This window comes from Malaya genurostris, chromosome 1 (assembly GCF_030247185.1).
Source record: "Malaya genurostris strain Urasoe2022 chromosome 1, Malgen_1.1, whole genome shotgun sequence".
NCBI lineage: Eukaryota > Metazoa > Arthropoda > Insecta > Diptera > Culicidae > Malaya > Malaya genurostris.
The window spans coordinates 37,646,094-37,674,057 of NC_080570.1; the positions used below are offsets into that span (position 1 = coordinate 37,646,094).

General features: G+C 38.3%; 1 protein-coding gene and 1 non-coding gene across 4 annotated transcripts in view; one reads left to right on the plus strand and one right to left on the minus strand.

Annotated features, from left to right (window-relative positions):
* Positions 1-1,196: 1,196 nt before the first annotated feature.
* The window catches only part of LOC131437518 (plastin-1), an 82,867-nt gene continuing 56,099 nt past the window's right edge, over positions 1,197-27,964 (minus strand). For 2 of the 3 annotated variants that reach the window (XM_058606928.1, XM_058606920.1), the window contains 5 exons: positions 8,788-9,687; positions 8,513-8,723; positions 8,164-8,442; positions 7,836-8,089; positions 1,197-3,300 (listed from right to left, as the gene is read on the minus strand). In XM_058606928.1, the coding sequence (XP_058462911.1) occupies positions 2,905-3,300; positions 7,836-8,089; positions 8,164-8,442; positions 8,513-8,723; positions 8,788-9,687 (2,040 nt within the window). In that variant the 3' untranslated portion in view covers positions 1,197-2,904. Of the gene's footprint in view, positions 3,301-7,835; positions 8,090-8,163; positions 8,443-8,512; positions 8,724-8,787; positions 9,688-23,888; positions 24,177-27,964 lie in introns of those variants that run through there. The other variant, XM_058606937.1, reaches the window with a different exon arrangement.
* Trnal-caa (transfer RNA leucine (anticodon CAA)) lies at positions 25,010-25,137 on the plus strand. The gene is made up of 2 exons: positions 25,010-25,047; positions 25,093-25,137. It is a non-coding gene; the product is annotated as a tRNA-Leu (tRNA).

The window sequence follows — 27,964 nt, forward strand, 5'->3', positions numbered from 1 at the left end:
AAAGGCATGGTTCAGGGAACTGGATGTGAGTAGGGATTTCATTCGTGTGATGTCCAGATTCATGTCCAATCACTACACGTTAGACGCACATCTCCTTCGAATTGGGCTCTCCGAGACTAATCATTGTGCTTGTGGCGAAGGTTATTGGGATATTGATCATGTCGTTTGGAAATGCGTGGAGTATCGTGATGTCAGATCTCAACTAATAAATTCTTTGCGTACCCAAGGTAGACTATCCAATGTTCCAGTTCGAGACATTCTTGCTTGTCTTGACCTTTCATACATGAAACTTATTTATCATTTCATAAAGAAAATTGGAGTTTCAATATAATAAAGGCCCCTTTTAAGACTTAGTTCTGATTCCAGCTGCGTCCATGAGTTCAACCAATAGCTAAATTAGAAATTATGTAATGATACAAACAAACTCGAACAGGTTATGAAATTATCAACAAAATGTCTGAAAATAACAGCTTATTTTATAATTTATAGAAGTTAATCGTTTGGTTCAAATAATATTTCCGAGTAGATTTCATAATTAAGGACGAATTACCTAAGATGATATTTAAGTGATAAGAGGAATATGTTTTAATACATTCAAATCGTTGTGACTATGTTAGAATTAAATTAGGTTAAGAGTTTTATGTAAAAGTGATGCTACGGCGAAGAAAAACTTATGTAAACTGCCTTAAGAAATAAACGTATTTATGAAGAAAAAAAGCATGAATGAATTGATTCAACTGATAAATACTACCGTTCATTCTATGAATTCTTTAAACTATATAAACTAAGTTACTTTTCATTTTGGTATTTAATTTTGACATAATATCAGTACGAATTTTATTAGAAAATTATCCTCTCCGACCAATATTGGTAGGTTATGTTTATATCAGTGGCTTAAAATTCACCTAACGGACAATAATTTATAAAGCCACTTCTCAAAAAATTAAATCACTACTAAAAGTGATAACTAAATTGCTATCACCTTCATTTTGACATGAAGGTGATTAAATCGTGGTGACTATCACCTTACGTAATGCCAACGTTTGATAGTGATGTTAGCCTTTCAGCAGTGGTGACAGAACTTGGTTATAATCACCTTACATGATTCCACCCCAGATTGTTTTCTGTCATCATTTTCTGCCATCATCAGTCGGGGAAATGTTCGAAGAAAGTTGAATCTCGCCCCGAGAAAAAAATACTGTTTACCATTTGTTGTTTATTCTCGCTCATATGCAATGGAATACGTAATTCTACTTGCCGATATATATTAGTACCAACTGATCGGTGATTGCGGTGATTAGCCCTAAACAAGTTCAATTCAGTTTGTCTTTAATAATTGTTTACTCTCGATGAACATGTCGCAGCCCTTCTTGCTTAACTACTTCTATGATAGTACTGTACTGTGTGTTACGATACGATTCTGGTTATGTATGGTTTTTGTAAAAAAAATCCCGGCCTCGGTTGCTTATTGTGATTTTTGGGATGTACGCTCGCAATTGTTCGTTTGGCGTCGTCATCGGGAGCTACAACAAAAAAAACACACACACTGCCAGCTGCTTATCTTCCTTCCACACAGGGCAATCAATTCCATCCTAGGATTAGTAGGCTTGCTCTTCGCTCCGACAACGACTCTCCCTGATCCATGTCTTGTACCAGGAAATGAATTCCGATACCGATTAAAAATGTCACTCGAAAAAAAAATGCTATTGTTCTATTTGTTCTCCAACTCTAAACGGATACGGATACGACCGGTATGTGCTTGCATCTTAAACCCTAACCCTACGTAATCTAGGCTGCTTAGTGCTGATTACATGGTGTGGTGGTAGGTGGTGCTGGCTTATTTCGGTTAAATTCAGTATTTACTTCATCATTTGCTGGGATAAGCCCAGGGAAATTATCTTACTATACACAGAATACATATCAATCGAAGAAAAAGAGAATTAATTCTTCGTTAAACTCGGATTTTTTATCTTCTGTTAGTTTTCTGGTTGTCGTTCTGGCAACTGAAAAAAGAACTATAATGCGAAATTTTTTGTTTTTTTTACGTCTTACACCAAGAACGCCAATTCCTTTCCAATAATTTTGAGATACTTTTAATGTTAGTTTAAATTTAATGCTGGTAATCATAACAAGTGTACATTAGAGTTGGGAGAAAAAAAATCATTCAAATTCTTACATTCGACGCCATTCACGCTGATTTGTCCACCGTTCAGGAGCCACTCAAACCATAGAAATAGAAGGAAGTACAATTCAATTTGGCACACTCTTGCCTAATAATTTAAATCATATAATTGGATTAAGCAAAAAAAAAATATAACAAAACTTTTCACCTTCATTTATGCGCAATATGACAAAAAAGTATGCGAAAAATAACAATTTTTTTCTTCAGCAATATTTATCAAATAGTATAATTTTGTTAATTTTGCCGATCTCAGCAAGCCGTCGTCAAGGTGGACGTCGGAAAATGATTCGTTAATCCGTTAAACGCCTAATGCTCTAAAGTGTATAAAATAATATGATACAAAGATTAACTTACTACAGAATACATAAATACAGGACAAGAAAAGATTACTTTTGTTGTTGTTGTTTTTTTTTGTTTTTCAAGGAAAACTTGTATTGGCGTTTTCCTTTTACTACACAGTTCCACACTAGAGCTATAGAATGAATTTTCTTCACAAGAAAACATCGAACAGAGTGTGTTTTTTACTTCCATCGCTGTTGCGAAAAATCAATCAAAATTAAACCAAAAAAAAATTATGTCACAGAAACAATATTCCATCTAAAACAAACCATGATTAAACATCCTATGTGCCTAACTACTCGTTCCGTTCTGACTAACCTCGGCCGATGCCCGGATCGCATGTCTTACCCTGCCACCGTCGCCGTCAATCCACCTCCGGGGCTTCAATCGGCAAACTCATCGACCAACGCCGACGCATCCTCCTCGCCACCTACGCCGTTGCCGTTGGTGGCAATACCGCCGTTGGTGAGTAGCGTCGTCGTGGGTACCGACGCCGCCGCCATGTTTTCCACCACTTCGACCTTGACGGGTGAAACCTTAATGGCCGGGGGTTGTTCCGTTGGGGGAGCGACGGCAGGACCGGCCACCACCACAGCACCCGATGTACCGTTCTTTTTCATACTGTCCATGTTCGGCACGTAATCCATGGCCATCAGGCACGCAAACACGGTCATAATCATCTTCGGTTTGACCTCGGCAATGTCCTCCGGCAGGGCATACACGCGGGCACCAATCTTCCGGGCCATCGAGACGGCGTACTTGGCGTTCTCCAGGTTTTCCTATTTGCCAGAGAGAAAAATTTCTGAAATTATTCGCTTGCATTTTGTCAACTTATTTTAGGAAATATAACTTCGTAATTTCTGGCTACATAGAGTTGCATCGATTCTTCAATCTTTTCCAAGGCTACATGAATCACTAACAGTCTTTTTGAAGACTAATAATTAGTCAGCTTCGAGGCTAATCAGTCTTTCTTAAGCCCACCACAAAATCAGCGTTAATCAAGACTTATGGGTTTGTTCCGAGTCTAATTTAATTTATATTCTTCAAAATAGCCTGTACCCAACTGAAATCTCTTTCCATTATTCCAAATTCTTCTAACAACAATGACGATCTTACAGTCTAATAATGAATGAAACCACTTCTAATTGTGATCAAAATCAAAAATCCAAATATGTGAAATGTCCTTTCAAGGAAAAAATTATAAACGCTCGTCGCATGTCCGATTTAGCTCAAATTTTGCATGAGAACATTTTTCGAGGTGCTTAAACTTTTGAGCACTAGCGCTTCACGAAATTAGAGGTGATCCCAAAATATTGGCACCCTTATATATATATAAGAGAGGTAAAAATCAACGTGTTTTGTCGGTTACGTCACTTATACCATCATATCTCCGGAACCAAAAGTCACAGCCATTTGATCTTCGAACTTGATCAATGTCATATCAATAGCTTTCAAACGGGCCTAGACTTGTTAAAATCGGTTCAGCCATCTCTGAGAAACTTGCGCGATAAAGAAACAACACGTTTTGTCGGTTACGTCATTTATACCATCATATCTCCGGAACCAAAAGTCACAGCCATTTGATCTTCGAACTTGATCAATGGCCCGACAGTAGCTTTCAAACGAGCCTAAGTTTGTTAAAATCGGTTCAGCCTTCTCTGAGAAAATGGAGCGTTTAAATAGCTTCGAAAAGTGCACACACATACACAGACATTTTCCGATCTCGTCGAACTGAGTCGAATGGTATATAACACTATGGGTCTCCGAGGCTCCGTTTGAAAGTCGGTTTTTCCAGCAATTCTAATACCTTTCTATAGAGAAAGGCAAAAAGGAATTTCGTGTGTTGATGAAACACTACTTTTTGATGAAAAAAAGTGCCGCCGATACCAAAAAATGGCTTGATGAGTGTTATCCAAACTCTGCACCGGGCGAAGCAACAATTCGTAAGTGGTTTGCAAAATTTCGTACTGGTCATATGAGCACCGAAGACGATGAACGCAGTGGACGTCCAAAAGAGGCTGTTAGCGATGAAAACGTGAAAAAAATCCACAAAATGATTTTCAATGACCGTAAAGTGAAGTTGATCGAGATAGCTGACACCCTAAAGATATCAAAGGAACGTGTTGGACATATTATTCACGAATATTTGGATATGAGAAAGCTTTGTGCAAAATGGGTGCCGCGTGAGCTCACAATCGATCAAAAACAACAACGAATTGATGATTCTGAGCAGTGTTTGGAGCTGTTATATCGAAATAAAACCGATTTTTTTCGTCGATATATAACAATGGACGAAATATGGCTCCATCACTTCACTCCGGAGTCCAATCGACAGTCAGCTGAGTGGACTGCACGCGATGAACCGAACCCAAAGCGTGGAAAGACTCAACAATCGGCCGGTAAGGTTATGGCGAATCCCAAAATATTCGCATGGTATAATCTTCATCGACTACCTTGAAAAGGGAAAAACCATCAACAGTGACTATTATATAGCGTTATTAGAGCGTTTGAAGGACGAAATTTAAAAAAACGGCCTCATTTGAAGAAGAAAAAAGTTTTGTTTCATCAAGACAATGCACCGTGTCACAAGTCGATGAAAACCATGCTGAAATTGAACGAATTGGGCTTCGAATTGCTCCCTCATCCACCGTATTCTCCAGATTTGGCCCCCAGGGACTTTTTCCTGTTCTCAGACCTCAAGAGAATGCTCGCTGGTAAAAAATTTAGAAGCAATGAAGAGGTAATCGCTGAAACTGAGGCCTATTTTGAGGCAAAGGACAAATCGTACTACAAAAATGGTATCGAAAAGTTGGAAGATCGCTATAATCGCTGTATCGCCTCTGATGGCAATTATGTTGAATAATAAAAACGAATTTTGGCAAAAAAATGTGTGTTTCTATTAAACGATACGAACGTTTCAGCCGAACTGTTAGTAACAAACCTAAATAGATTTTATAGCAGACTGTTCGGGACCTCGTAGAGATTCAGAATTTACTTCTTCTTCCACTAAATGTAATCCCCAGCAGATTGTTCAGCATCCTTTAGGGATGCAGAATTTACTTCTGCTTTTTTTTGTGTTTTTGTGTCGTCAATTTTCCCCATCCTCCTAGTCCAAACCTTACCATTTCCGTTCAATCCTTCCCTCATATATCGGGAAAATGATGCTAAAAACAAATTGATGGCAAGGCACAAATCTCCAAATATCAAGGGAAACGTGCCATTTGAGCCAATTTGTTATGATTCCTGATATGTCTGTGACATTACCCGCCTGTTTTTTTTTTTTTTTTGTAGAAATACATAGGAAACTTCGTATAGTTCTTTGGGAATATATTAATAGTTCTAAAAAGAAGCGATTTAGATCCGAAATCTTATTTCAGAATCCAATGCCAGAATTCGGTTCCAACATGCAAGCTCTGAATTCTGGAATTAAATTCTGGAGCAGAAATTTAAAACGAATTTTTGAAGCTAAATTCTAAATCTTAAATTAAACACAAAATGGTCTGCTCTAATTGCTGGTGACTGTTCCTCTCAACGACCGAAGTCCTAAAGAGAGCACGACCTGAGTATTTGATGCTTTATACCAGGTTTGTTGTTACTGATGTTGGTGAAAGAACCTCACCACGACATCCAATTCCGTCTAACGCACTAGAAGAAATGAACGATTTTCCCTCAAAGTCCAAAAGAACATCGGGACTAATATATGTGCCTGACTACCACAAAACCATCTTCCAGGCGCGAATATCAGTTTATAATTAAATCAAATCAGGGATTTTACCCGATGCCCAAAGTGTGGGTCTAGACATTGTAAAGTGTTATTTAAATAATGAACAAAATTAAACCGCTCTTCAAGCGGTTGTAGTGCCTGAATAAAGCAGGTATGTTAGATTTATGATTTGTGTGCAAGCCGAGATAAGCCACTCTTCAAGCGGGTCTAGGGCCAAATATAGGAATTTCCACATTTAGAGCAATACAATTTTTCCGCTCAGCTTTCGATAAGGACCAAAATATGAAAACACACAGAATCGGTCTGAGCCGCGCACCAGGATGTATGAAGTAAATAATAAATTTGTAAACAAGCAGGTAAAACTAGATGCGCGCGCTGACATAGCTAGGTATCCGTGTGAGCTAGGATCCCGCAATGGGATAGAAAGGGAAAACCGAGAATGTTGCGAAACATTTACATTTGTTGTAAGGAAAATACTTGTTATATATAGTTAAGTTTTTGTTAAAATAAAATACTTGCAATTCACTGCAGTCAGAGGGTAACTTACTTGTCCGAAAGCAGCCGAAGTGTAATTGATTTTCAAGATGGATAGACCGCTACGAGAGCTATCCGGCCGCGAAAGAATTACACTAGGCTTCAATACAGAACCCCTCAATATTGATGGCTGCAGAAAGGAATCTCTGCGGTCAATAACATTGGTGGCTCCAGAGAAGAGCCAAAAGGAACTGGTCTCGCCAGTAACGACAAGCGTGATAAGTTTTTCTCATGGTTTCCTGAAGTTAAAAAAACTTTGTTTTTGTTATTTATGGTTATCTCACATTGTTGAAAGTTTAGTCGCAAATTCATGATCACATTTCCGATAGCTTGTAGCAAAAATCACGTTGTTAGGTTAAGCACAACAAAAAATTTTCACGATTGAGTTCTATGCCCATGCTTGTACAGGGTAAATTTTGAAAAAGCGTCCCATAGTTAGAGTAAGTCGACACGACAAAATCGGTAATGAAAATTAAAGTCTTTTTCTCTACGTACCGATTTTCCATATGTGACTAATATGCAAGTGAGGGCGTTTCAAGAATGGTAAAAATTACAATAGCAACAAAATAGCTTCAAGCAAACAATTTTCTTGTTATTTGATCATATTTGTAGAAACCTGAATCAACTTGAACTGTAATCACCAAGTTTCAATTATATGTAGCAAATATATATCAAGTTGTAGCTCAAAATACTACACCAAGGGGGCTACGTAGAAGTTTCGTTATGAACCATATTATAGTTTTCTTTTTAAACAACAATCCACCTTATTATGTTCGATTTTTCATACTTCAACGCCGATCTAAATTCAAAAAGACTAAAAATAGCGCCACACCACCCTTCCAGTGGAAGCCAAAAATAGAATCACTTCGAATCGAATCGCATTCTACTTTACCGACACCAGTAGCACATGCGCAGCAATGCCAAAGCCACTCACTCTCATCGTCGGTTCCCCTATATTGCAATGAACTATAGCTCTGCGTTACCGCCATTGCGCTCATTTTTAAACTTTCCCAAGGAAAAGTTCGTATCTGTTGTACTGTCCGTCAAAAAGCTTACCTCCGCATTACCGCCGGCTTTCACGTTGTCGTAATTGATGCTACCAGGTTTGATGGTGTCGATCAGATCGATAACCACCTTCCCGTCGGAAATGCTCGAGTCCTGGAAGCTCTTCAGGCTCGTACTCTTGCCGGCACTCTGCAGCTTCGAATTGACCCACTGGACGATTTCCTTCTCGATGATTGGATTGCCGGTGTTGGCCAACCGTGACAGGATGGACAGTGTGTACGCACGCATCAGCTGCCAGATCAGAGCTGTGTGAACAGAAGGGGAGGGATTGGATTATTTTCACGACTGGTGTGCGTGTGTGTGATAGGAGTTCACTCACCGAGAGTCAGAGTGGCGTTGCCGTCACTCAAATCCTGCCCGGCAATGCCAACGAGGGAAAATTTAAGCTGCTTGCCCAGTTCAACTGCGTAGTTGCAGTTTTCCAACTTCTCCATGAACTTTCGCAGCGGGGTAAACTTCTGGTGCACCTTTTTCCAATTGACAATACCCGGCTGAATGATGTCGAACAGCTGGAAGATGATGATACCGTCGGCCAGATCCGAGTAGAGCCAGTTGACGTGCGGCTTCACGCCCATCGAATTCATCCAGTTGCGGTAGGCTACAATCGAAAAAAGTGAGTATTTTTTTTTTTGTATTTGGTGGCAAACGTGAAATTTTAAAGCACTCACTTTTTTCCTCGCGCGTCTCCTCAATCGCCTCGAGACCTTCAATTTCATCCGGTTGGTCCAGTCCCGGATGGTTGTTGAACAAATTAGCCACGAAAGCCAAGTTCAGCTTGTACACACCGTTCACCACGTCCTGAGGGGTAACGAACGAACGGCAGTTTAGTTTGGCTGCCTGTTGGAGCATAACTTCCGCCCGGTTGATGGCATTCGGTTCCTGAAATTGAATTCATTTTCGTTAGTAAAAATATTGTCTTAAAAAATGTTTTTCTTAAACTTACCCGAAGGGCTTCCACGGTGACACCGGCATCCTTGGGGGCAATTTGATTCAGAAGGTAAGTGTATACCTCGGAATCGGAGATGTCACTCTGGAAGTTCGTACAACGTCGGGCGATTCCCGCTCGCTCCAGGTGATGATTGACCCACCGTAGCAGAATTGCCTCCGGCGACAGCTTCATCAAATCTTCCAGACGTTCACCATCCGAAAGCAACGTGGCCAGTCCCGGGCAACTGTCCAGTGTGATGTGGCTGAACAGACCGATTCGGATGATTTGCCAGAGCAACCCCAACACCAGATGTGGTTTGCCTTTGGCCAAATCGTGAGCATCGATATTGACGATGTTGCAACCGATAGCCTGCGACGATACCAGAGCCAGTGTCAAGTTCTCGAACTTGGTATAGACGGTGAGGTTTTTCTTGTTGATCGCCCGTTCGTCGATCGTGTCCGGGCACGAATGGTTGATAATTTTGCACAGCAAAATACCGTCCTTAATTTTGTCGTACAGCTGTTTACCTTCCGCATCCAGCGGCAGCAGATGTTTCAAATCCATATCGTAGCCCAGATTCGAGTTGATCCAATCACTGAAGGCCAACTGTTCTTCGACGCGAACCGAGTGCGTCGTACCAGCTGCCGACGAATCCGACATACCTCCGAGCGTTTCCAGGTTTTCCTTCTTCGACACGACCGTTTTGAACGTACTGGCGACATCCTTCGCCTTCAGGTCCATGCACAGGTTTTCGAACTCATCGTAGGACAGTTTGCCGACGTGCTGCGACCGTTGCTTGTTGCTGTACTCGTCAATCATCAACCGGACCTGGTAACCGGGCAGTTTGAAGCCGACCTGATCCAGGGCATCTTTCAGTTCCTTCAGCTCAATCAGTCCGTCTTTGTTGGTGTCGATCTGTGCGCGAGATGAAAAAGAGAAATTGTTTGATTAGAGATAGGCTTTTATTTTTGTTTTGGTGAATCGGTATAGCAGAGTTTGTTTACTGGTCAGTTAATCCCTAACCTAGCTTTTGTGATTATGCACGTGCCGGTTTCATCATCGTTTGGTTTCTACTGTGGCCCACTAAACTGCTAAACTGCCTTCATTAAGTGTATCTAACAGGGCGATTATGAATTGCTTGCTGCAAACACTCCCGAAGATGATGCCGGAATTGGAATCGCTTGAGACCGTTGATGCTGCTGCTGCGTGTGTGTGTGTGTGTGGCAATCGCATCAGCAGTTCAATCAAGCTTATTACGTAAATCTGACGAAGTTTTGACTGTTGCCATATTCCCTCTTCGTCTACTTTGGGAATCTGTTTCAACCATCAACCATCATCATCTTCATCATCATCATCATCATCGTCCGCCTTGGGAGCCGCAGGGGAGACATGGGTGGGAACTTTTGCGTGCTTCCATTTCTACTCATCGCATTCATTTGTGCTCACTGCTGAAGTATCATGGCGCAATTAGAATTTCTCGAATAGAAACGAGGTGGAAAAATGGAAACAATGAAAAGAATTAAATTATTGTAGCTAAACGCATAATTAGATTAAGAATCAATTAAACGTGTATCGTCCGATGGGGGGAGCTTCCCAATTCTTCCTCACCCTGACCATCCAGGCTCGTTACGGTAAGCGTGTGTGTGTGTGTGCGCGCGCGGTGAGAGTGAATAGATGATCTAATTATTGTGAAAATTTACCTGTCAAAATTATAAAAAAGCTCCCGCATTTGAAGTAATCGTACGGTTAGATCCTAATCGACTTTTTTTCGGTCTCCACAATTTGTCAACCATCGAAACCATAGCAATAAAAGCAAGGCCAACTTTGTGTTTCGGTTCGACGAGAAAGAGAAGCAAAACAAAGCTCGACGACAGGACAAATCGACGTGAAAATTTCATAATGTCACATAAACCAATGAGAGTTTCTCTTCGTTTACTTTCTCTTCTGTGAATAACTTTTTTAATTTTCACATTTACGTACAATATATTCGTGAAAAACAAAATATATAGGGCCGTATGAATAAAATGTAGTAAAGTCTGTTGTTTGTAGTATCTTTTTAAAAAACAAAGTCCTCAGAGTATAACGCGGTATGAATAAAAAACAAATTCGAACATGTAGTTGATGCTACTTCCAAATTAAGACATTTACTGTATACCGTATCGACACATAATGCCTTTAAAGTGACAGTGCCTAACGAATTGTCATCGCCGTTTCAGTGACAGTTGTTCTTGTTTTCGTATTATTCACGCTCGAAAATGTCTGTTTATGTGCACAATTCTCGCCATTTGCGGGAAGTTTTACTTTTCTGTTACAATTCGAAAAAAAATGCAACTGAAGCGCATCGAATGCTTTCAGAAACTTACGGTGATGCTGCTCTGAGTAAAAGAACGTGTCGGGAGTGGTTTCAACGTTTTAAAAATGGTGATTTCGATGTCGAAGACAAACGTGATGGTGGAAGAGAAAAAACCTTCAAAGATGAATAACAATTTACTACGAGCTCTTAAAACCGGGTGAAACCATCACAGGAGATCGCTACCGAACGCAACTGATGCGCCTTAGTCGCGCGCTAAAAGAAAAGCGGCCACAGTATCAAAGTCATCCTCCAACACGACAATGCTCGGCCTCACGTCGCAAAAGTGGTCAAAAAGTACCTGAAAACGGTGAAATGGGAAGTCTTGCCCCATCCGCCGTATTCCCCAGATGTCACCCCTTCTGACTTCCACCTATTCCGTTTGATGGCACACGGCCTGGCAGATCAACATTTTCAATCCTTCGAAGAGTTGGAAAAACGGGTTGCTTCATGGATAGCGTCAAAAAAGGACTCCTTTTTTCGAGCCGGGATCCGAAAATTTCCGGAAAGATGGGAGAAAGTTACTTTGAATAATACATCTGTAAGCACTTTTTCGCAATAAAGCTTTAAATTTTGGAAAAAAACGGCTGAAGCAAAGTTGTACACCTAATACAATAAGGTAGATTTAGTCGAATGAGAAAGTAAACGAAGGAAATGTCAATTTTGAAATGTTTTTTAAGCCAAATTTGACAAATCAGCCAGATTCAGAAACGTCAGTCTTAGTCATGTTAGTCATTGATCGTTTTACTGAAACAAAAAAAAGGCAAGTGGATAGTTCAGAGACATAGCTTGATGACGTTAAAAAGTCTGAATTCTGGAACTGGAATGCAGGAACCGAATGCTAGAACAGAATTCTGAAACTCAATTTTGATGCTAAATTCAAAAATTGAACTCTGAATCGGAACACGGTAACTGAATTCTGAATTGTTGAATTCAGACTTGTTGACCAGTGTTGTGAAACTGAATTCGAGACCAGGATTCTTGATCGGCTCTGAACTCTGAACCTGAAGCTAAGCCCTGAGCTATGGACCAGGATTTTTATGCGCAGTTGAATTTTAGTTACAGAATTCCGGTCCTGGATTCCGTTTTCAAATTCGGATCCAGAATTCAGTCCGGAATTTAGTTCCTAAATTCAGTTTCACGCCTATAATTGTAGAACTATACTTTGAAACGAAATTTTAGACATGCATTTTGGTCTAGAACTCTGCAGTTTAGAGCTGATTTAATGAAAAACAAAATAATTTTGGATCTGAGTTCTGAGTGTTTCGGGATTTCGGTCTAAAGTTCAAAAACATCTGGTTTAGAATTCTAAACCTGAGTTCTAAAACTATATTCTAAATCTGAACAGCTATTCCAGTTCTCATATAAAATGATGCATAGTCGGAATCAGTTAACAAGTTAAACAACCTCCCTCAGTCAAGTAAAAAGGTTTATAACCATGCATAGTAAGTGCCTGTTTTACTATCACTGTCAGACACTGAAAATATTTCGTATTTTTGTGCCAGTTTTGCCCGACACGCTTTGTGTGATGATGATCAAAGGCACAAATCTCCAAATAACTAGGGGAACGTGCCGCTTGAGCCAATTAGTTCTGATAGGATCTAATCTAATGTTCGTCGAGATTCGAAAAGCAAGGTGTATGCCCACAAACCGTAGATCATTGAAGAACTAAAACGTAATATCACAACGGAAATTGCTGCTATTAGGCCGGAAATGTTGTAAAAAACAAATCAGAATGCCCAAAAAAGGATCGTTTTTGTGTGTTCAATGGAGTGAATTGGCAATAAATGATCTGTCAGTAAGAAAGCTTGCAAAAAAGCTTGGTTTCCGGCAAGCTCTGTCCATAACGTTTCGATACGCGTTTGACAACAGCCCGGAAGGCTGGGAGCTGGACAAAAACGGATCTCAGGAACCAGCAGAAGAACGCGAAGGTGAAGCAAATATTGCAGAAAAGTCCAGGAACGTACTGAAGATAGAAACAAGCAAACGGCAAGGTATGAAGTCGTTCAAGGTGAAAACTGTACCGAACCGTAATAATAAACAGAAAATGATGGCCTAAACCCGGGCTCGCAAGTTGTATCGCGAATATTTGACGAAGTTTTTCTGCGTGACAATGGACAATGAAACTGGAATGTGGTGGAAAACTTTAAGGAGCCGCCCGGAATGTCTTTTTATACTAGAACAAAGAAAAAGAACAGGTTTCCCGAAAAAATATTTGGTTTGGCAAACAGTATGCAGCTGTGGTAGAGCAATCCAAAGCTTCATCACTACCGGAACGATAAACGAGGAAATGTACCGTGGAGAATGCCTAAAAAGCGATTTTTATCATTCATACGAAGCCATGATCTCACTACGCAAGCTACAACTATAGATAAATTTCGAAAATCTTTAACAGAACCAGCTAAATCGATTAAATCTGAAAATTCGCATAAAAAAAGATCTTAGTGTATAAGAAAATTCTGATAAAAATCTGTGCAATCTTACATTGAATACACACCAAAAAAATTTGAATTTTACAGGTGACTTAATCCCTAATAACAGACGTACTTGCGATCCAACGATTATCGGTTCAAGTCGCGACGGTTGCTCTCAATATCCTTTATTTTTAATTTCAATGAATTTTATGTATGGAGTTTTAGACACAATATTAAATGTTCTTCCACGTAAATTTGCGTGAGCTGCGACGCTCCATTTATGGGCAACTAATAAGATGTATGTCAATAATATGAGGGTCGGTTCTTTATGCTATTTTGAGGCCCGTCTAAGTCAGTTTTCTGAATAATTCCTTTGCGGTGATGAGTCGAGCTCCAAAATGTATGGAAAAGGCTATCGGTAGCACAAAATTTGTACCAATTTTCGTTCAAATGCCATCTTCGAACTTTTCCTCCTCACCACATGTGTAGCCGTTTATTGGTTTATCTATTGATTTGATTGAAAAGGCGTGAACTTCCAGCAGAACAACGTTGGAATACTGAGCGAAAATGGTGCACAGAGCACGGATTGTCGTAGAAAAGATAGTGAAAATTGAACAGGTAAGTAAGAGAGACGTACCGAGAATAATCATAAAATTCGGTGAAGAAAACACCTTTGATAATAAACAAAACAAAACCTGTTTTAATCCACCTAGTGGTGTAATGATGCCTTTCTCATATCAATCATATAATACTGTGGTAGTCTTCAAAATTATTTTTCTTCGACTCTTAAAAGAATAACCGAAATAGATTTGTTTGACCGTCTACTGATAAAAACTATCAATTGGAAGATTTGAGGTCGATTTAGAAAACTTTTTACGGTTTTTCGCTCTTTTCAGTGACGGTATAAAATTTTTAACGCACTTTACCCTATATTTCCGGATCCGGAAGTCGGATCCAAATGAAATTCAGGAATTACGCATGGGACCACAAGACCTTTCATTTGAATCTGTGAGAATCGGTCGCGCCATATATGAGAAAAGTTAGAACACATATTTTCTTTTTTTTTTGCCCATTTTACCCCATAACTCCCGAACCGGAAGTCGGATCCGAATAATATGCAGGAATTTTGTATGGGACCACAAGACCTTTCATTTGAATCTAAGTTTGTGAAAATCGGTTCAGCCATCTCCGAAAAAAGTTAGTGCAAAAAACGTTACATACACACATACGCACATACACACACAGACATTTTGCGTATTCGACGAACTGAGTCGAATGGTATATGACACTCGGCCCTCCGGGCCTCGGTTAAAAAGTCGGTTTTCACGGTTTCTATATGAGAAAGGCAAATTTCTTCGATTCCTAAAAGAATAACCGAAATCGGTTTGTTTGACCGTCTACTGATAAAAACTATCAATTGGAAAAGATTTGAGGTCGATTTAGATTTTTTTTAAGGATTTTCCCCATTCTAAGTGATGGTATACAATTTTTAACACACTTCACCCTATATTTCCGGATCCGGAAGTCGGATCCGCATGAAATTCAGGAATTACGCATGGGACCACAAGACCTTTCATTTGAATCTGTGAGAATCGGTCGCGCCATATATGAGAAAAGTTAGAACACATATTTTCTTTTTTTTTGCCCATTTTACCCCATAACTCCCGAACCGGAAGTCATATCCAAATAATATTCAGGAATTTTTTATGGGACCTCAAGACCTTTCATTTGAATCTAAGTTTGTGAAAATCGATTCAGCCATCTCCGAGAAAAGTTAGTGCAAAAAAACGTTACATACACACATACGCAGATACACACACAAATACTAATAAAATTGGTTATCGTGAAAAACTACTAATAAAATTGGTAATTTTCCACATATCACGCTTTAGTTCCAAAACCGGAAATCGGACCCAGATAAAATTTTCTACAAATTTTTAGGATATTATAAGACCTTTCATTTGAATCTTAGTTTGCGAGAATCAGTTAAGTTGTTCCAGATAATTGAGTGTAAACTTTTTCTCAAATTTTTACATATTACCATATAACTCCGGAACCGGAAGTCACATTCAAATGAAATTCAATAGCAAGCTTTGGGACCATAATACCTCATATTTGACTATTAGTTAGTGAAAATCGGTTCAGCTGAATCTCTGAAAAAGTGAGTGCATATTTTTTTCATTTTTTTTGTACATCCTATATCTCCGGAACCGAAAGTCGGATCGGAATGAAATTCAATAGCAGGCTATGGGACTATAAGACCTTTCATTTCAATCTTTGTTTGTGAAAATCGGTTGGGCCATCTCTGAGAAAAGTAAGTGCATATTTATGTTACACACACACACATACACGCGCAGCGGTTATATTTCGCATACCTTCATCGCAGCTGCCTCGATGAACAGCGAAATATATGAAAAACAATTTTTTTTACAAAAAACGATCCTGTCGTTCCTGTCATTACACGAATGTTACTTCCGTTCCAAAAGACACGGACCCTTCAAATTACCCTGAAATTCAACTAAATGATAATTTTTCGGCATTAATCAAACACACACCTTAGGTGAAAAAAAAAGTGTCACAACTTGATGTCAAGAAGACAGTGCTGAAGAACGGTCGCAAAAAAGGTGCATCGTCTACACTAGCCTACATTTGTAAGATAGAACATTTGGGAACACTAAGAGCAAATTCAGCAGTTAAAAGTTCTATAACATATGGAAGATCTATAATAGAACAGAAACTAGAACAAACGTGTCCCCAGCAAGCCGTTCTAGTTTTATTTATTCGACCAGTTCTGTCAAATTTAAAACCAGTTTTTCTTGTTTTAAAATCCAGATTTAAATTTTGTAACTGACATAAATTATGCATCTAGAACTAGAACACTCCAGAACATGCCCTAATGTGCTAGTGCTAGTTTTGAATGCAAATGAAATGCAATAGTGCATCCAAAAAAATTGAAATATTCAACACTTGCATTATTTATTTTTACTGAAAACTAGGTGTAATGTAGAGAACTAAAATGAAGTGAAGTTACTTTTTGTGAGTACCGAAGTCTGTATAGATAAGGAGAGATGAGTCTATATTTATATTTATTATTTATATTTAACTATATTTTGAAAGTTTAATTGCAGACTGATAAAATTGGATTATTTTATTTTTACGAGATTCACCGTTCTTGGAAACGATTCCTTTCCCTAATTAGTTTATCCATTCAATAATTCTGAATAGTTTGATGAACAAAACGCAAATTATGAATAGAAATAAAATGCCTGGTATTTTCAGATACGACCATACGTAATGTCAGTCTTGATTTATCACCCATACACAAACGTGACTTCCGCTCTTTTTTTTTGTAGCAATATGTTCGAACGTGCTGTTTAATGCGCTACTTCAAAACAGGTCTAGTAAGTTAACATACTGACCGACGGCCTTGGGTGCGAAACAAATTGATCCAGAAAAAGAACCACCTTTTATCACCTTACCTTACCTACGACGGGGTAGGGTGCGGGTGTTGGCAACACCGAAACGTGCCCGGCCCTGGACTTCGTTATCAATGCCAAATATAATTGTTGCCATTGTTCGAAATTTGTTCGAGTGAGAACATTTTACCTTCGATAGCATTTAGATATTAGCAAAAGTGCTTGTAACGATACGGATAACAATCTAGTAGAGCTGACTGTGAGAAAATTCTGTATACTTCTGCGCGCCACAGGCAATCACATTCCAGTGAAGTCGATTCCGAAGACGTGATAAGTGAGCTCGAATTTTTCTTACACAACTGAAATAGTGTCACCGAAACTCGGTGTCAAAAATGGTTTTTGAAATTCCATTTTCCACCTCCGCGTGTGTCCACGTTTTACTAGCTTGCCGCCATCGCCTACTTCGATTATGCCTTCCACACAAAACCCAAAATGACTTTCCACCGAGGTTACTCAACTAACTGACGGACTGACTGCCTTCAAAGTTATGGTTATCTGCGGATATCGTTGTCTCGATTCCAAATTTTTCTTTATTATTTAATATTTCGGGTTTCCTTTTCTATCCAACGGAATGGAAGCTACAAATACCAAGCTTTTACCCGAAAGCCGATCATCGGAGTGAGTGTTAAGCGCAAAAATGAAAAAAAAAACGTCATGCATTATTCATAGATGCCAACCCAGCTTCGTGTCTGTCACTGGTCGACCCCGCTTCCGACCGGCAGCGGGGAAAAAATTAACACGGATGACGGTAGGTGATATCCGTCAGCTGCGGCTGTGACCGGTTCGATATTATGTATAAAACTACCGAACGATCTATCATTGAACGAAAGAAAAAACTGAAAACTTAAAATTGCATATCCATCTGATATCTGAGCGATCTTCAAAGTAGTTTATTGGTTGGTTGAATTGCCAGCCAGTCTCGGGCTCTGTACGCATCGATGATTCTTTCCGCTTTTTCCCTCATCGGAGTGGCGGCGCATTGATGTCTCTTTGGAAAGGGAATAGCAATTTCGCCACGCGGAACCTCCGCTCCGCGATGGTTTGACAATTGACCAGTTTCACCTTCTCACACACAGATAAAGAAGGCGAAGAGCTTTTTTTCCTCTTTTGTCTGCAAATTGACACTTGCAGGCACCAAAAAGTCCAGTCTCATTGAGTGAGGATGACTGGCAGGTTTCGAGTCAGCATCAGTATCAAGTGAAACATCACAAAAAAAGAAGTGAAGATCGAATAATTTACTGAAAGAAATTCAGATTTTGACATAAAATTTCTGATATTGTCACAAAAAAAAAAAACGTTCCATAAACACTCTAATATGAATAAGAATTAGAATTTAGGTAAAAATTTGGAAACTAAATTTGCGAGATCGGATAAGAAATACACATCAATCGTAGGGTATAGAAGAACATACAGCCACGAAGCATTTCACGTGGTGTAATGTCAGTTTTTTCGCTCAGTGCAGCAATGACGTGAACATCACTGAATACTTTGGAGATTCGCATATCTATCAAACATGTTCTTTTTGCAATTAAATAGGTTAAAATCTACGAAGGGCTATTCACCAAATTTTTTGGAAGATCAATTCACTAAAATATCAACTTCTTCGAATAATTATTTGCCAAGCGAGCATCTTCTTTGCAGATTAATTCCCAGGATAAACCATTTTGCGGTGATCGATTTGTCAAATAAGCCATTTCACTGAATAGACTGAGAGCCATTTCACCAAATTAGTATATAACACATGGATCAATTAGTCCCGAGACTAAAGCAGAGATGGCGCTCGTAGTAAACCAGTAACCACGTCTTTAGAGTACTAACCTTTGCTTGAAAAGGGTCAAGATTTTAAGTCGATCCGACCAGAAACAGCTGAGTTATCGAGGTTGGAGTAAAGTCGTTTTGTAGTTTGTTTAATGTTATCCGGACTCTTGTCCATCAAAAGCAACGATTTGTCGGTGTTTCGCAGAGTTTAAACGTGGTCTGACCGACACAAATGACGCGGAACGCTCGGGTAGACCTGTGGAAGCCGTTACACCGGAAAATGTGAGTGAAGTGACAAAATTTATAATGAAAGATCGTAAATTGAAGCTCCGTGAGATTGCTGAGATGACACAGATATCATATAGAAGTATATTTACTATCCTTCATGAAAAATTGAGCATGAAAAAATTTTTTTCCAAGTGGGTGCCGCGATTGCTGCAATGCACTCTGCCACAAGTCGATGAAAACAATGGCGACATTGAACGAATTGGGCTTTGATCTGCTTCCCCATCCCCCATACTCGCCAGATTTAGCCCTCAGTGATTACTGGCTCTTTGCTGATTTAAAAAAACATGCTCCAGGGAAAAAGATTTGGCTCAAATGAGGAGGTCATCGCTGAAACTGAAGCTTATTTTGAAGCGAAAGATATTTTTTTTATAAACATGGTATTGAAAAATTGGAAAAACGTTGGAACCATTGTATCACCCTAAAAGGTGATTATGTTGATGAATAAAAAAAAATTTTGCAAAAAAAAAATGTTGTTTCCATTGTTAGTCTCGGGACTTATTGATCCATGTGTTATTGATAAATTCGTCCAATGAGACAGGTAAACGGAGATCAATTTACGGAATGAGAATTTTCGTTCCGAAATCCGTCTGCCGGATGAGCCGTTTTATTTTCATCCATTCGCTGAATGAACGATTTGGCCGAAGGAGCTATTTCACCGAGGAAAAAAATTCTTTTAAAATCAAATCACCAAACGAACCATTTGTTCGAAGTACCGTTTCTCGATTGAGCCATTTTTTCGAAGACCAATTCAAGCCATTTTTCAAGCCAGAACAAGTCATTTTTCGAAGTGCAATGAGCAAGTTCGAAGAAGTTCAAATCGCTGAATAAGATATTTGCCGAATATCACTAAAAGAGCTATTTCGTTGAATGAATCGATTCCTCGAAATAACAGCAATTTTAAAAATGAGCTATTAAATTCTTTAGCAGACGAATTCCCAGAATGAGCAATCTCGATTTGTCAAATAAGCCATTTCACTGAATAGGCGGTTTCTTTTACGGTCGTGTCGATCGAGCCATTTCACCAAATGAGTATATATTTTGGAAGATAAATTCGTTAAATGGGTCAACGAAGATCAATTAACATAATAAGAGTTTTTTTTCCAGAGTCAGTTTACCGAATGAGAAATTTCTTCTTCGCAGATCAATTCGCTGAATAAGACATTTGGTTGAATGAGCCATTTCGCCCAGTTAGACATTTCTATGAAAGTCAATACGCCATTTATTCGAACTACAAGTCTCCGAAAGAGCATTTTTTTTTCAAAGACCGATTTGCCGAAAGATCAATTTCCCGAATAGGATAATCCACCGACCAGATTATTTCGTCTAATGAGTAAATTCTAAAAAATATCAATTCGCTGAATAAGATATTTGCCGAATAACACTAAAAGAGCCATTTCGTCGAATCAGCTGAAAGATCAGTTCGTCAAAAATGCAACGTCTTCGAAGATCGGTTCCTCGAGATAAGATAAATTTAAAAAGTGAACCATCAAGTGTTAAATTGTTCAGCGCAATTTCCAGAATTAGCCATTTTTCGATGGTCGATTTGTCAAATTTTAGCATATTTTAGAAGCTAACTTCGTCGAATGAACCAGGTGAACGAAGACCAATGTCCTGCATGAAAATTTTTTGTCTAAAGTAAGTCTGCCGAATGAGCACTTTCTTCTTCGCAGATCAATTCGCTAAATGAGCTATATCACCGAAAGAAGTATTTCGCCGAAAAAGAAATTGCTTTGATAATCAACTCGCCTTATGAGCCATTTGTTCGAAGTACAATTCCCCGAATGTGTAACTTTTTCGAAGACCGATTTTTTCAAATATTAATTTCCCGAACGAGCCATTCCATCGAATGAGCGATTCTTCACAGATGAGGTTCGTTTAATGAGCAATTTCTTCGAAGATCGATTCCCCGAAATAAGATCAATTAAAAAATGAGCCATTTATCTTTTTTATTGCCAGAAAGAGCCAGTTCACCGAAAAGTTTGATAGCTACTTTTTTCACAAAAAACTTATCAGCACGGATAGACCGAAATCAGCATTTTGGCGAAAAAATTAGTTGATTTTCTGATTTTAGTTAGTTATTTTTTGAGACAACTAAAAAAATCTTACTTTTGCTAATTTAGATTTTTTAATTCTAATTTCCTTAATAATAATAAAATATTTATTGAAATGGCTATTTTTTTAGTTGAATTCACCAATTAAACGTGCTGTCATTTCTTAGCTAAGGCACACTTCATTTCCATTCAACTATTTTTTTAGTTGAATTAGAGAAATAAAACGTTGTTTTCAACCAACATAAATGATTGAATTGGTTTCTGCAATTTGCAGCTATATGGCGCTCTGTCACCGAAAAAACGTTAACACCGTAATGACTACTAGCCAGTAGATGGCACACTACGACCGAAAAAAATTTCAGTCGCGGTTATCTTTTCTATATTGGCAGGTATAAATACGATGTTGTATTGGAGGAAAAGACATAAGCGAAACATAAACTTCTTTTTGAATTTTTTTGTCTAAATCGCTGTTTTCTTCATTCGACATCGCGAAATCGACTCTCTCACTGAAAACTTTGAGCACTCGGAAAACAAAAACCGAATACAAGTCGTACACCGGACGGCGTAGCACGGAAGGTTGGAAATTCGCAAAAATTCTGAATAAATACACTTTCCGCTAACAGTTTACGTCATTTTTACATATCGGTTTAGAAATTTATATATGGATAAATCGTAACACATGCGAAAAACATCTAAACAATTTGCAAGCAGTTTCAACAAGACTGTCCCTTTTAGATTTTTAATGGATTGTTTTGCTTTGACACTTCTCATGAGTTTTTGGCTAATAAACTTGTTAGTAAAACCAATTTCATTTCTGTTTTCTTTGTGCTGTCCTTCAGTAATGATGGTGATAGATAAATAGAAACAAATTTTCAGATTTTAATTACAAAATTAGTTGTCAATGAGAATTTCGTGTTGGATTGAAATATTGCTGGTTTGTGTACAGGATTTTTGCCAACTAAACACATTCCTAAAAATAAGAGTTTTTTTCAGCAAATTAAATTCTCAATTTTAACTAATTTCATAGTTATTTTGAAAATTTTGTTATTAAAATCAACTAATTCAAAAACAGTAATACGAATGAGGCGCAGAGCTAATTTCGGTCGTTCCGTGAGCACTTTTTTCGAAAGCCGATTCGCCGAATGTTCCTTTTGTTCAAAAATCGATTAGGTGAAAGAGGGGCAAAAGCAGTGGAAAAGAGGGCAAAGCGGGGTTTGATTGATATCTCGGTTTGTTGATGGTGCCATTTCGTTTTGAAACACCCTCGAACTTTACCATGCGTTTTCGTGAACTTTCTGGTAGAAGTGTTAATTATTTATGACACGGGTCTTTTGTTTCAGTGCGTCGTTATCCTCGTTCGTGAGTTACCTCAATCCATATTGAAGAGAAAAGATGGTTCGTAAAATTTGATAGTGCACTCTTTTGCGCTTCTATTCTTTGAATAATAAAAATATAAATAGTTTTTAGCCGGGTTATTAGTCACTAAAGACAGTGCATAATTTGTGTACGAAATCTCATCTCAATCTCATTTAAATAGAGAATAAATTCAAGACTCGTTGAGTTTTTATTCAAGACTCGTTGAGTTTTTATTCAAGACTCGATCATAAGTTTTTTTCAAGAATATCACAGTTATATTGTTAACAGTGAAGTATTATGGGAAAGGCATCATCACACCACAAGGTGGATTAAAACAGAGTTTTTGACAATAGATTCACTGAAAGAGTCGAACAATTTCTTCGATAAACAATTCCTCAAATGAACTTTCCCTTTTTCGAAAACCAATTCGCCGAATTTTTTCGCAATTTTTTCGAATCAAAGTTTGCAGGATTAGTAATGTTTCCAATGCAATTCGGGACACGGGGAAAGATGATAAAATTTTTATGTTTATTGTATTGCTTATCAAAAGAGTGATTGAGACTCGTGGGTTCGTGGAATCGATGGCAATTGCACTTGACCGATCAGCCAATCTCCGATTACCCTGCTGTCCCTGCTAGAGCGAGAGAAATAAGTTATTGGCGTCTATCAAGGTTTGCTGTAAACTACAAAGACACACTAACCTTCCGATAGTGTCACGGCGCTTCAGACTGGGATTAGGCTTATCGCAGTTTACTCGAACTTGTGATGCTAGTTGATAAAGGCGGTTGTTTGTAGATTAACAAACGAACCAAATTAATTACGTTTATTTTAGACTGCACCACAAACGCCATGTAATCGATCAATACGACGCGTATGGAACTGAGTTGAAAATCTGCTATCAACCCACTTATCGGTTTGGCACGGAGTTTTACTGCAATCAATTGCTGTCCTCTTGATAAACTCTTTCGCTCAAGTCGTTTATCAGCAGAGCGAACACACGTACGAGAAGCTTTCGTGTCGAAGCTCTAGGCTGTAAACGTGTCAAAATTCAAATTAATTCAATCAGGAAGGAAAGGGCGAGCCAATCTCTGCCATCGTAGTAGGCTGAAACCAGTGAAGGAAAAAAAAAGCAACAAACAAACAAACAAACGGAGCAGTGAGTGACGGCGTGCGGTGATTCAACCTGTTTCCCGGGCACCCCCGCGGACACTGGATGACTCAGGAAAGGCATTACGTAATGCAAAGCATATTCCAAAACCTGTACATAATCCATCAAGAAAGGATGGTGACTCAGAGAGAGCTCTGGATTCAGAAAATGCCGAGGCAGGTTCTGTGTTTCACGCCAAGCCTCGGTTGCTCAACTTCCGGGGATTGAAACTTGACGTGTCACACGGTAATTAGATGGTTGCCAAATGTTCCTTACTTGTTCGTACAACTCCGGTGTGAACAGCTTTCGAAATTCGGCAATGTGGTCTACTTTTTCCACACCCAGGATATCCATTTTCGATTGACGCTATGATCCGCCGTTTCCGTTTTACTCACAATTAGTGTCACTCACACATACACACTTTCTGCGGCGTGGAGGGGGAGTCCTTCCTTCCGATAGTTCACAACGATGACCGATACACCGATCTAGCTTCTTCTTCTACTACCGCGAGCTGTGCCACTTGGTTACCACTTGATCCAGTTTTTGACGCAGGACTGGCTGTGATGTTGGATTTCACAGGTAGACCGTTATCAGCAAATTCCACCAAATGCGCCATTCGACATTTTGCCGACTTCGGTTATTGTTTTCATACTGATTGATAGCACTTCGGTTCGGTATCTAAATCACTTCGTGTGTTTGGCGACGTAGCCGCGACGACGATGGTTTGACAATTGTTTTCGCAGTTGCACTCACAGAGGGGTGAAAGGTTTGCACCAGTTTGAAGGTCGACTTTCAACTAACTCCGTCCGGCTCCGACTAACTACCGACCACTGTCCAACTTCTTCATACAGCGGACACGAAGTTAAGTTTGCCCGATTTGCCCAACGGAAAGTGCCAAAAAAAATGAGCGCGCATACAAAAGGAAAATTATATAAAAAAAATAATCGGTAATTATCAGCCGCTCATGAAGATGATTCGAACAACGAAAATAAAAGATGTTTAATTCATTAGCTGATTACGGAAGCGAAATCAGCGAAACACCTCACCTGCTTGGACTCACCTCTTCGGTCGGTCCACATAAATTGTGTTTTTACACAGCAACAAAACTCCCCACGATTCAGCAGACCAAGCAGCAAAAAAAAAATCGATAACATTTACGATGCTTGGTAAACTCTGCGCGAAAAACCACGCCGCATTTACGAGTGCTTACTGGGTGGTGCTGCTGCCTACCGCCACGTGTTTTCCCATGCATGGGGTTGTTCATTGCCGTTCATTCATTCGCATATTCACTCTCACCTCGCTCCCAAACCGAAATACCGTTCCAAGTCAAAGTCAAAGTCGATATACGGGGCTAACACAAGAAACAGTATCGCATCTAGCACCGCACTCATCAACATGTCAGGATGGCCGAGCGGTCTAAGGCGCCAGACTCAAGAGCAATCTTGCCTGCCGATATAAAGAGAGCGGGTGAATCCGAGCGTTCTGGTCCTCTCTGAGGGCGTGGGTTCGAATCCCACTTCTGACAAGAATTTTTTGCATCATTGACGTAGTGTGGGAAAATGGTATACTACGATAGCGCAAATATGTGTATGTGTGCGTGTGTCATTTCATTAGTCAATGCATCTTGGAAGGCGAAAAGACAACTGATAGTTAAACAATGTAAACTGTACTTGATAATGATCAATACGGGAGAAATTGGGAATAAATCATCAATATTTCTCAGTAATTTCATAAACGGAGTACATTTTAATAGGGTATATGCACATACATTAAGGATCAAATGTAAACCAAGTTTACTTGTGTTGGTAATTTGCGTATTACGCACATTTTATTTGGTGTGTATTTATGTATGCAGTGCAACCAGTTTATCAAAGTGTGGCTTGAACGATTATTGAGTTTAAAACAATCTTTTGTAGTAATAATTTATTTTCAAACAAATGTTAAGCCTGACTTTTTTGGATGAAATATCAATTTTGATCAATTTTTCACCAATGTTTGATGAAAAATTGCTTACATTTTATGAATGTAGGATTTTAACTCCCCAATCAAAAAGTTAGCTACACTGCTTTAATGCATTTGTATTAGATCGCGCTATACAAAACAAATAAAACAAAATATTTTTTTTATGGAAAAACCAGTTTTCCGGAAAAATAAACAGTTTTACGACAACCTTCCATATCCATTGTATTTCGCATGTTAAGCCATCGTCCAAGTACCATGCGCCGGGTGGTTTTAGGAATTTTTCGATGGAAATTTTGAAAAATTTGACAAAACCATAAACATACAGACCTTTGAAATACTTTTATTTTACTACAGGGTGAAAATGGCTGGAAAATTCGAAGGATTTTCCGAGTCTTATCAAAAATAGCACTGAGAAATGAGCTTTTTTGTAATCTTTCACAATTATTTGAACAAATAATTCGATGGGATGAGATTTTTTTTCAAAAAGACCTTATGCTGGCAACAAGGATCACATTCGGACACATTTTTGGAAAACCTTTTCACGCTTTTCATGGAAAATCAACGAATTTCATATAACCGATTTCGTGGAAATTTTTGAAATTCGTGGATTTTCTATGAAAAGCGTGAAAAGGTTTTCCAAAAATGTGTCCGAATGTAATCTGTGTATCCATCATAAGGTTTATTTGAAAAAAAAATTATGTCATCGCTTTATTTTTCCAGATAATTGTGAAAGATCACAAAACCACTCATTTTTCAGAGCTATTTTTGATAACATTCGGAAAATCCTCCGAATTTTCCAGCCATTTTCACCCTGTGGATAGATAAAAGTATTTCAAAGGTCTGTATGTTTTTGGTTTTGGCAAATTTTTCAAAATTTCCATCGAAAATTTTCTAAAACCACCCGCGCGCATGGTACTTGGACGATGGCCTTAAATTGAAGGTTCCTATTTTGCGGGATTACTAATAGAAGCTACGTAAATCTTTATCTTAAAAGAGAAAATCCATATAGGAATAACTGAAACTGAAATAATTTTTCTCGAGCCGTTTCCAGAAAAACGGAAAAGTTTTAGACTAAGATTTTCGCTTTTCCTGAATTACAATTTTAAGCAGAATGAACTAATTTGTTTATTTTTCAACCATATGACACATTGCTGACATTACTTATACGCTTGCAAAGTGGCTTGCTCCTTAAATTTTAAAATCCAGTCGGTTTGCCCGTTTTTTACCTCCCGGAAATCTAGACTTGGTCATGAAGAGGCTATTTTTATCGGAATTATGCAACAATATTTTTTTTTGTACGTTGAAGTACACTTATTTAACACTCCGAATACCAAGGGGATAAAAGGTTACGCGGAATACCAAGGGTTCCATGAAAAGTGGGAACGCTTATTTTTGGCTGGCCATATCTCAGCTGTTAGAAGTCCGATTTTGTAAATTTGTTTATCATTACACAGATACGTCTGTCGCAACATAAATGGAACAAAATATTTTTCAATTATACTTTGTTAATGAAAGTTCTGATCAAAAACGTAACCAAAAGCCCAAGCATAAATTATCGAAAACTTCGTATTTTCGACATATATTTAAATTCAAAGCAACGACATATGCATTTTTATATACCAATAGATTGCATTTGACATCAGCTATATGTCCTAGAAGAAATCAATTCCAACTTTACTGAAAATGTCTCAAAAAACTTGATATTTTCAAAGAAATTTTAGAATATTAGAAGTATTTGAAGAATGCTGAATACAGCTAAGCATTTTTGTACACCTATCGATTGAATTTGATACTAGCTATAATGTAAAGGAAAAAAAGTTTCAAATTTACCAAAGAAAATTCAAAAATTAGATTTTCACAGAAATTTTAAAATTAAAATAAAATTAAACCTGCTTGACACTTAGTATGAAATTCATATCGAACATTTAGGCATTGTTGATCACCAATCGATTGAATATTGCTTCAATTAATTTTTTTTAACAGGAAATTCTATCATATTTACTAAAAATCTCAAGAAATTATGTATTTTTACAGAAAATTTTAATTTTTTTTTTTGTAATTTTGTAAGCTAAGCGTGCATTCAAGAATGTTCGTGTACCAACCGACTGAATTTATTCTGAGCTAAAATTTCAAAAATTTTATATTATATATTTACTAAATATCTAAGAAAAACGATATTTTCATGAAAATTTTGTAAATTGAAGAAGTTGTAGGCACTTACGTTGATTAGACGTGAGTGCACGTCTAAGAAATTTTGCTTACCAACTCCATGAACTTAGCAATGTGTAAAATTTTAGGAGTAAAATGTTATATTTACATCAAAATCTCAAAAAATCTGCATTTTCGTGGAAGTTTTCGAATTTAACATATTGGAAAACGTAAAACCAACA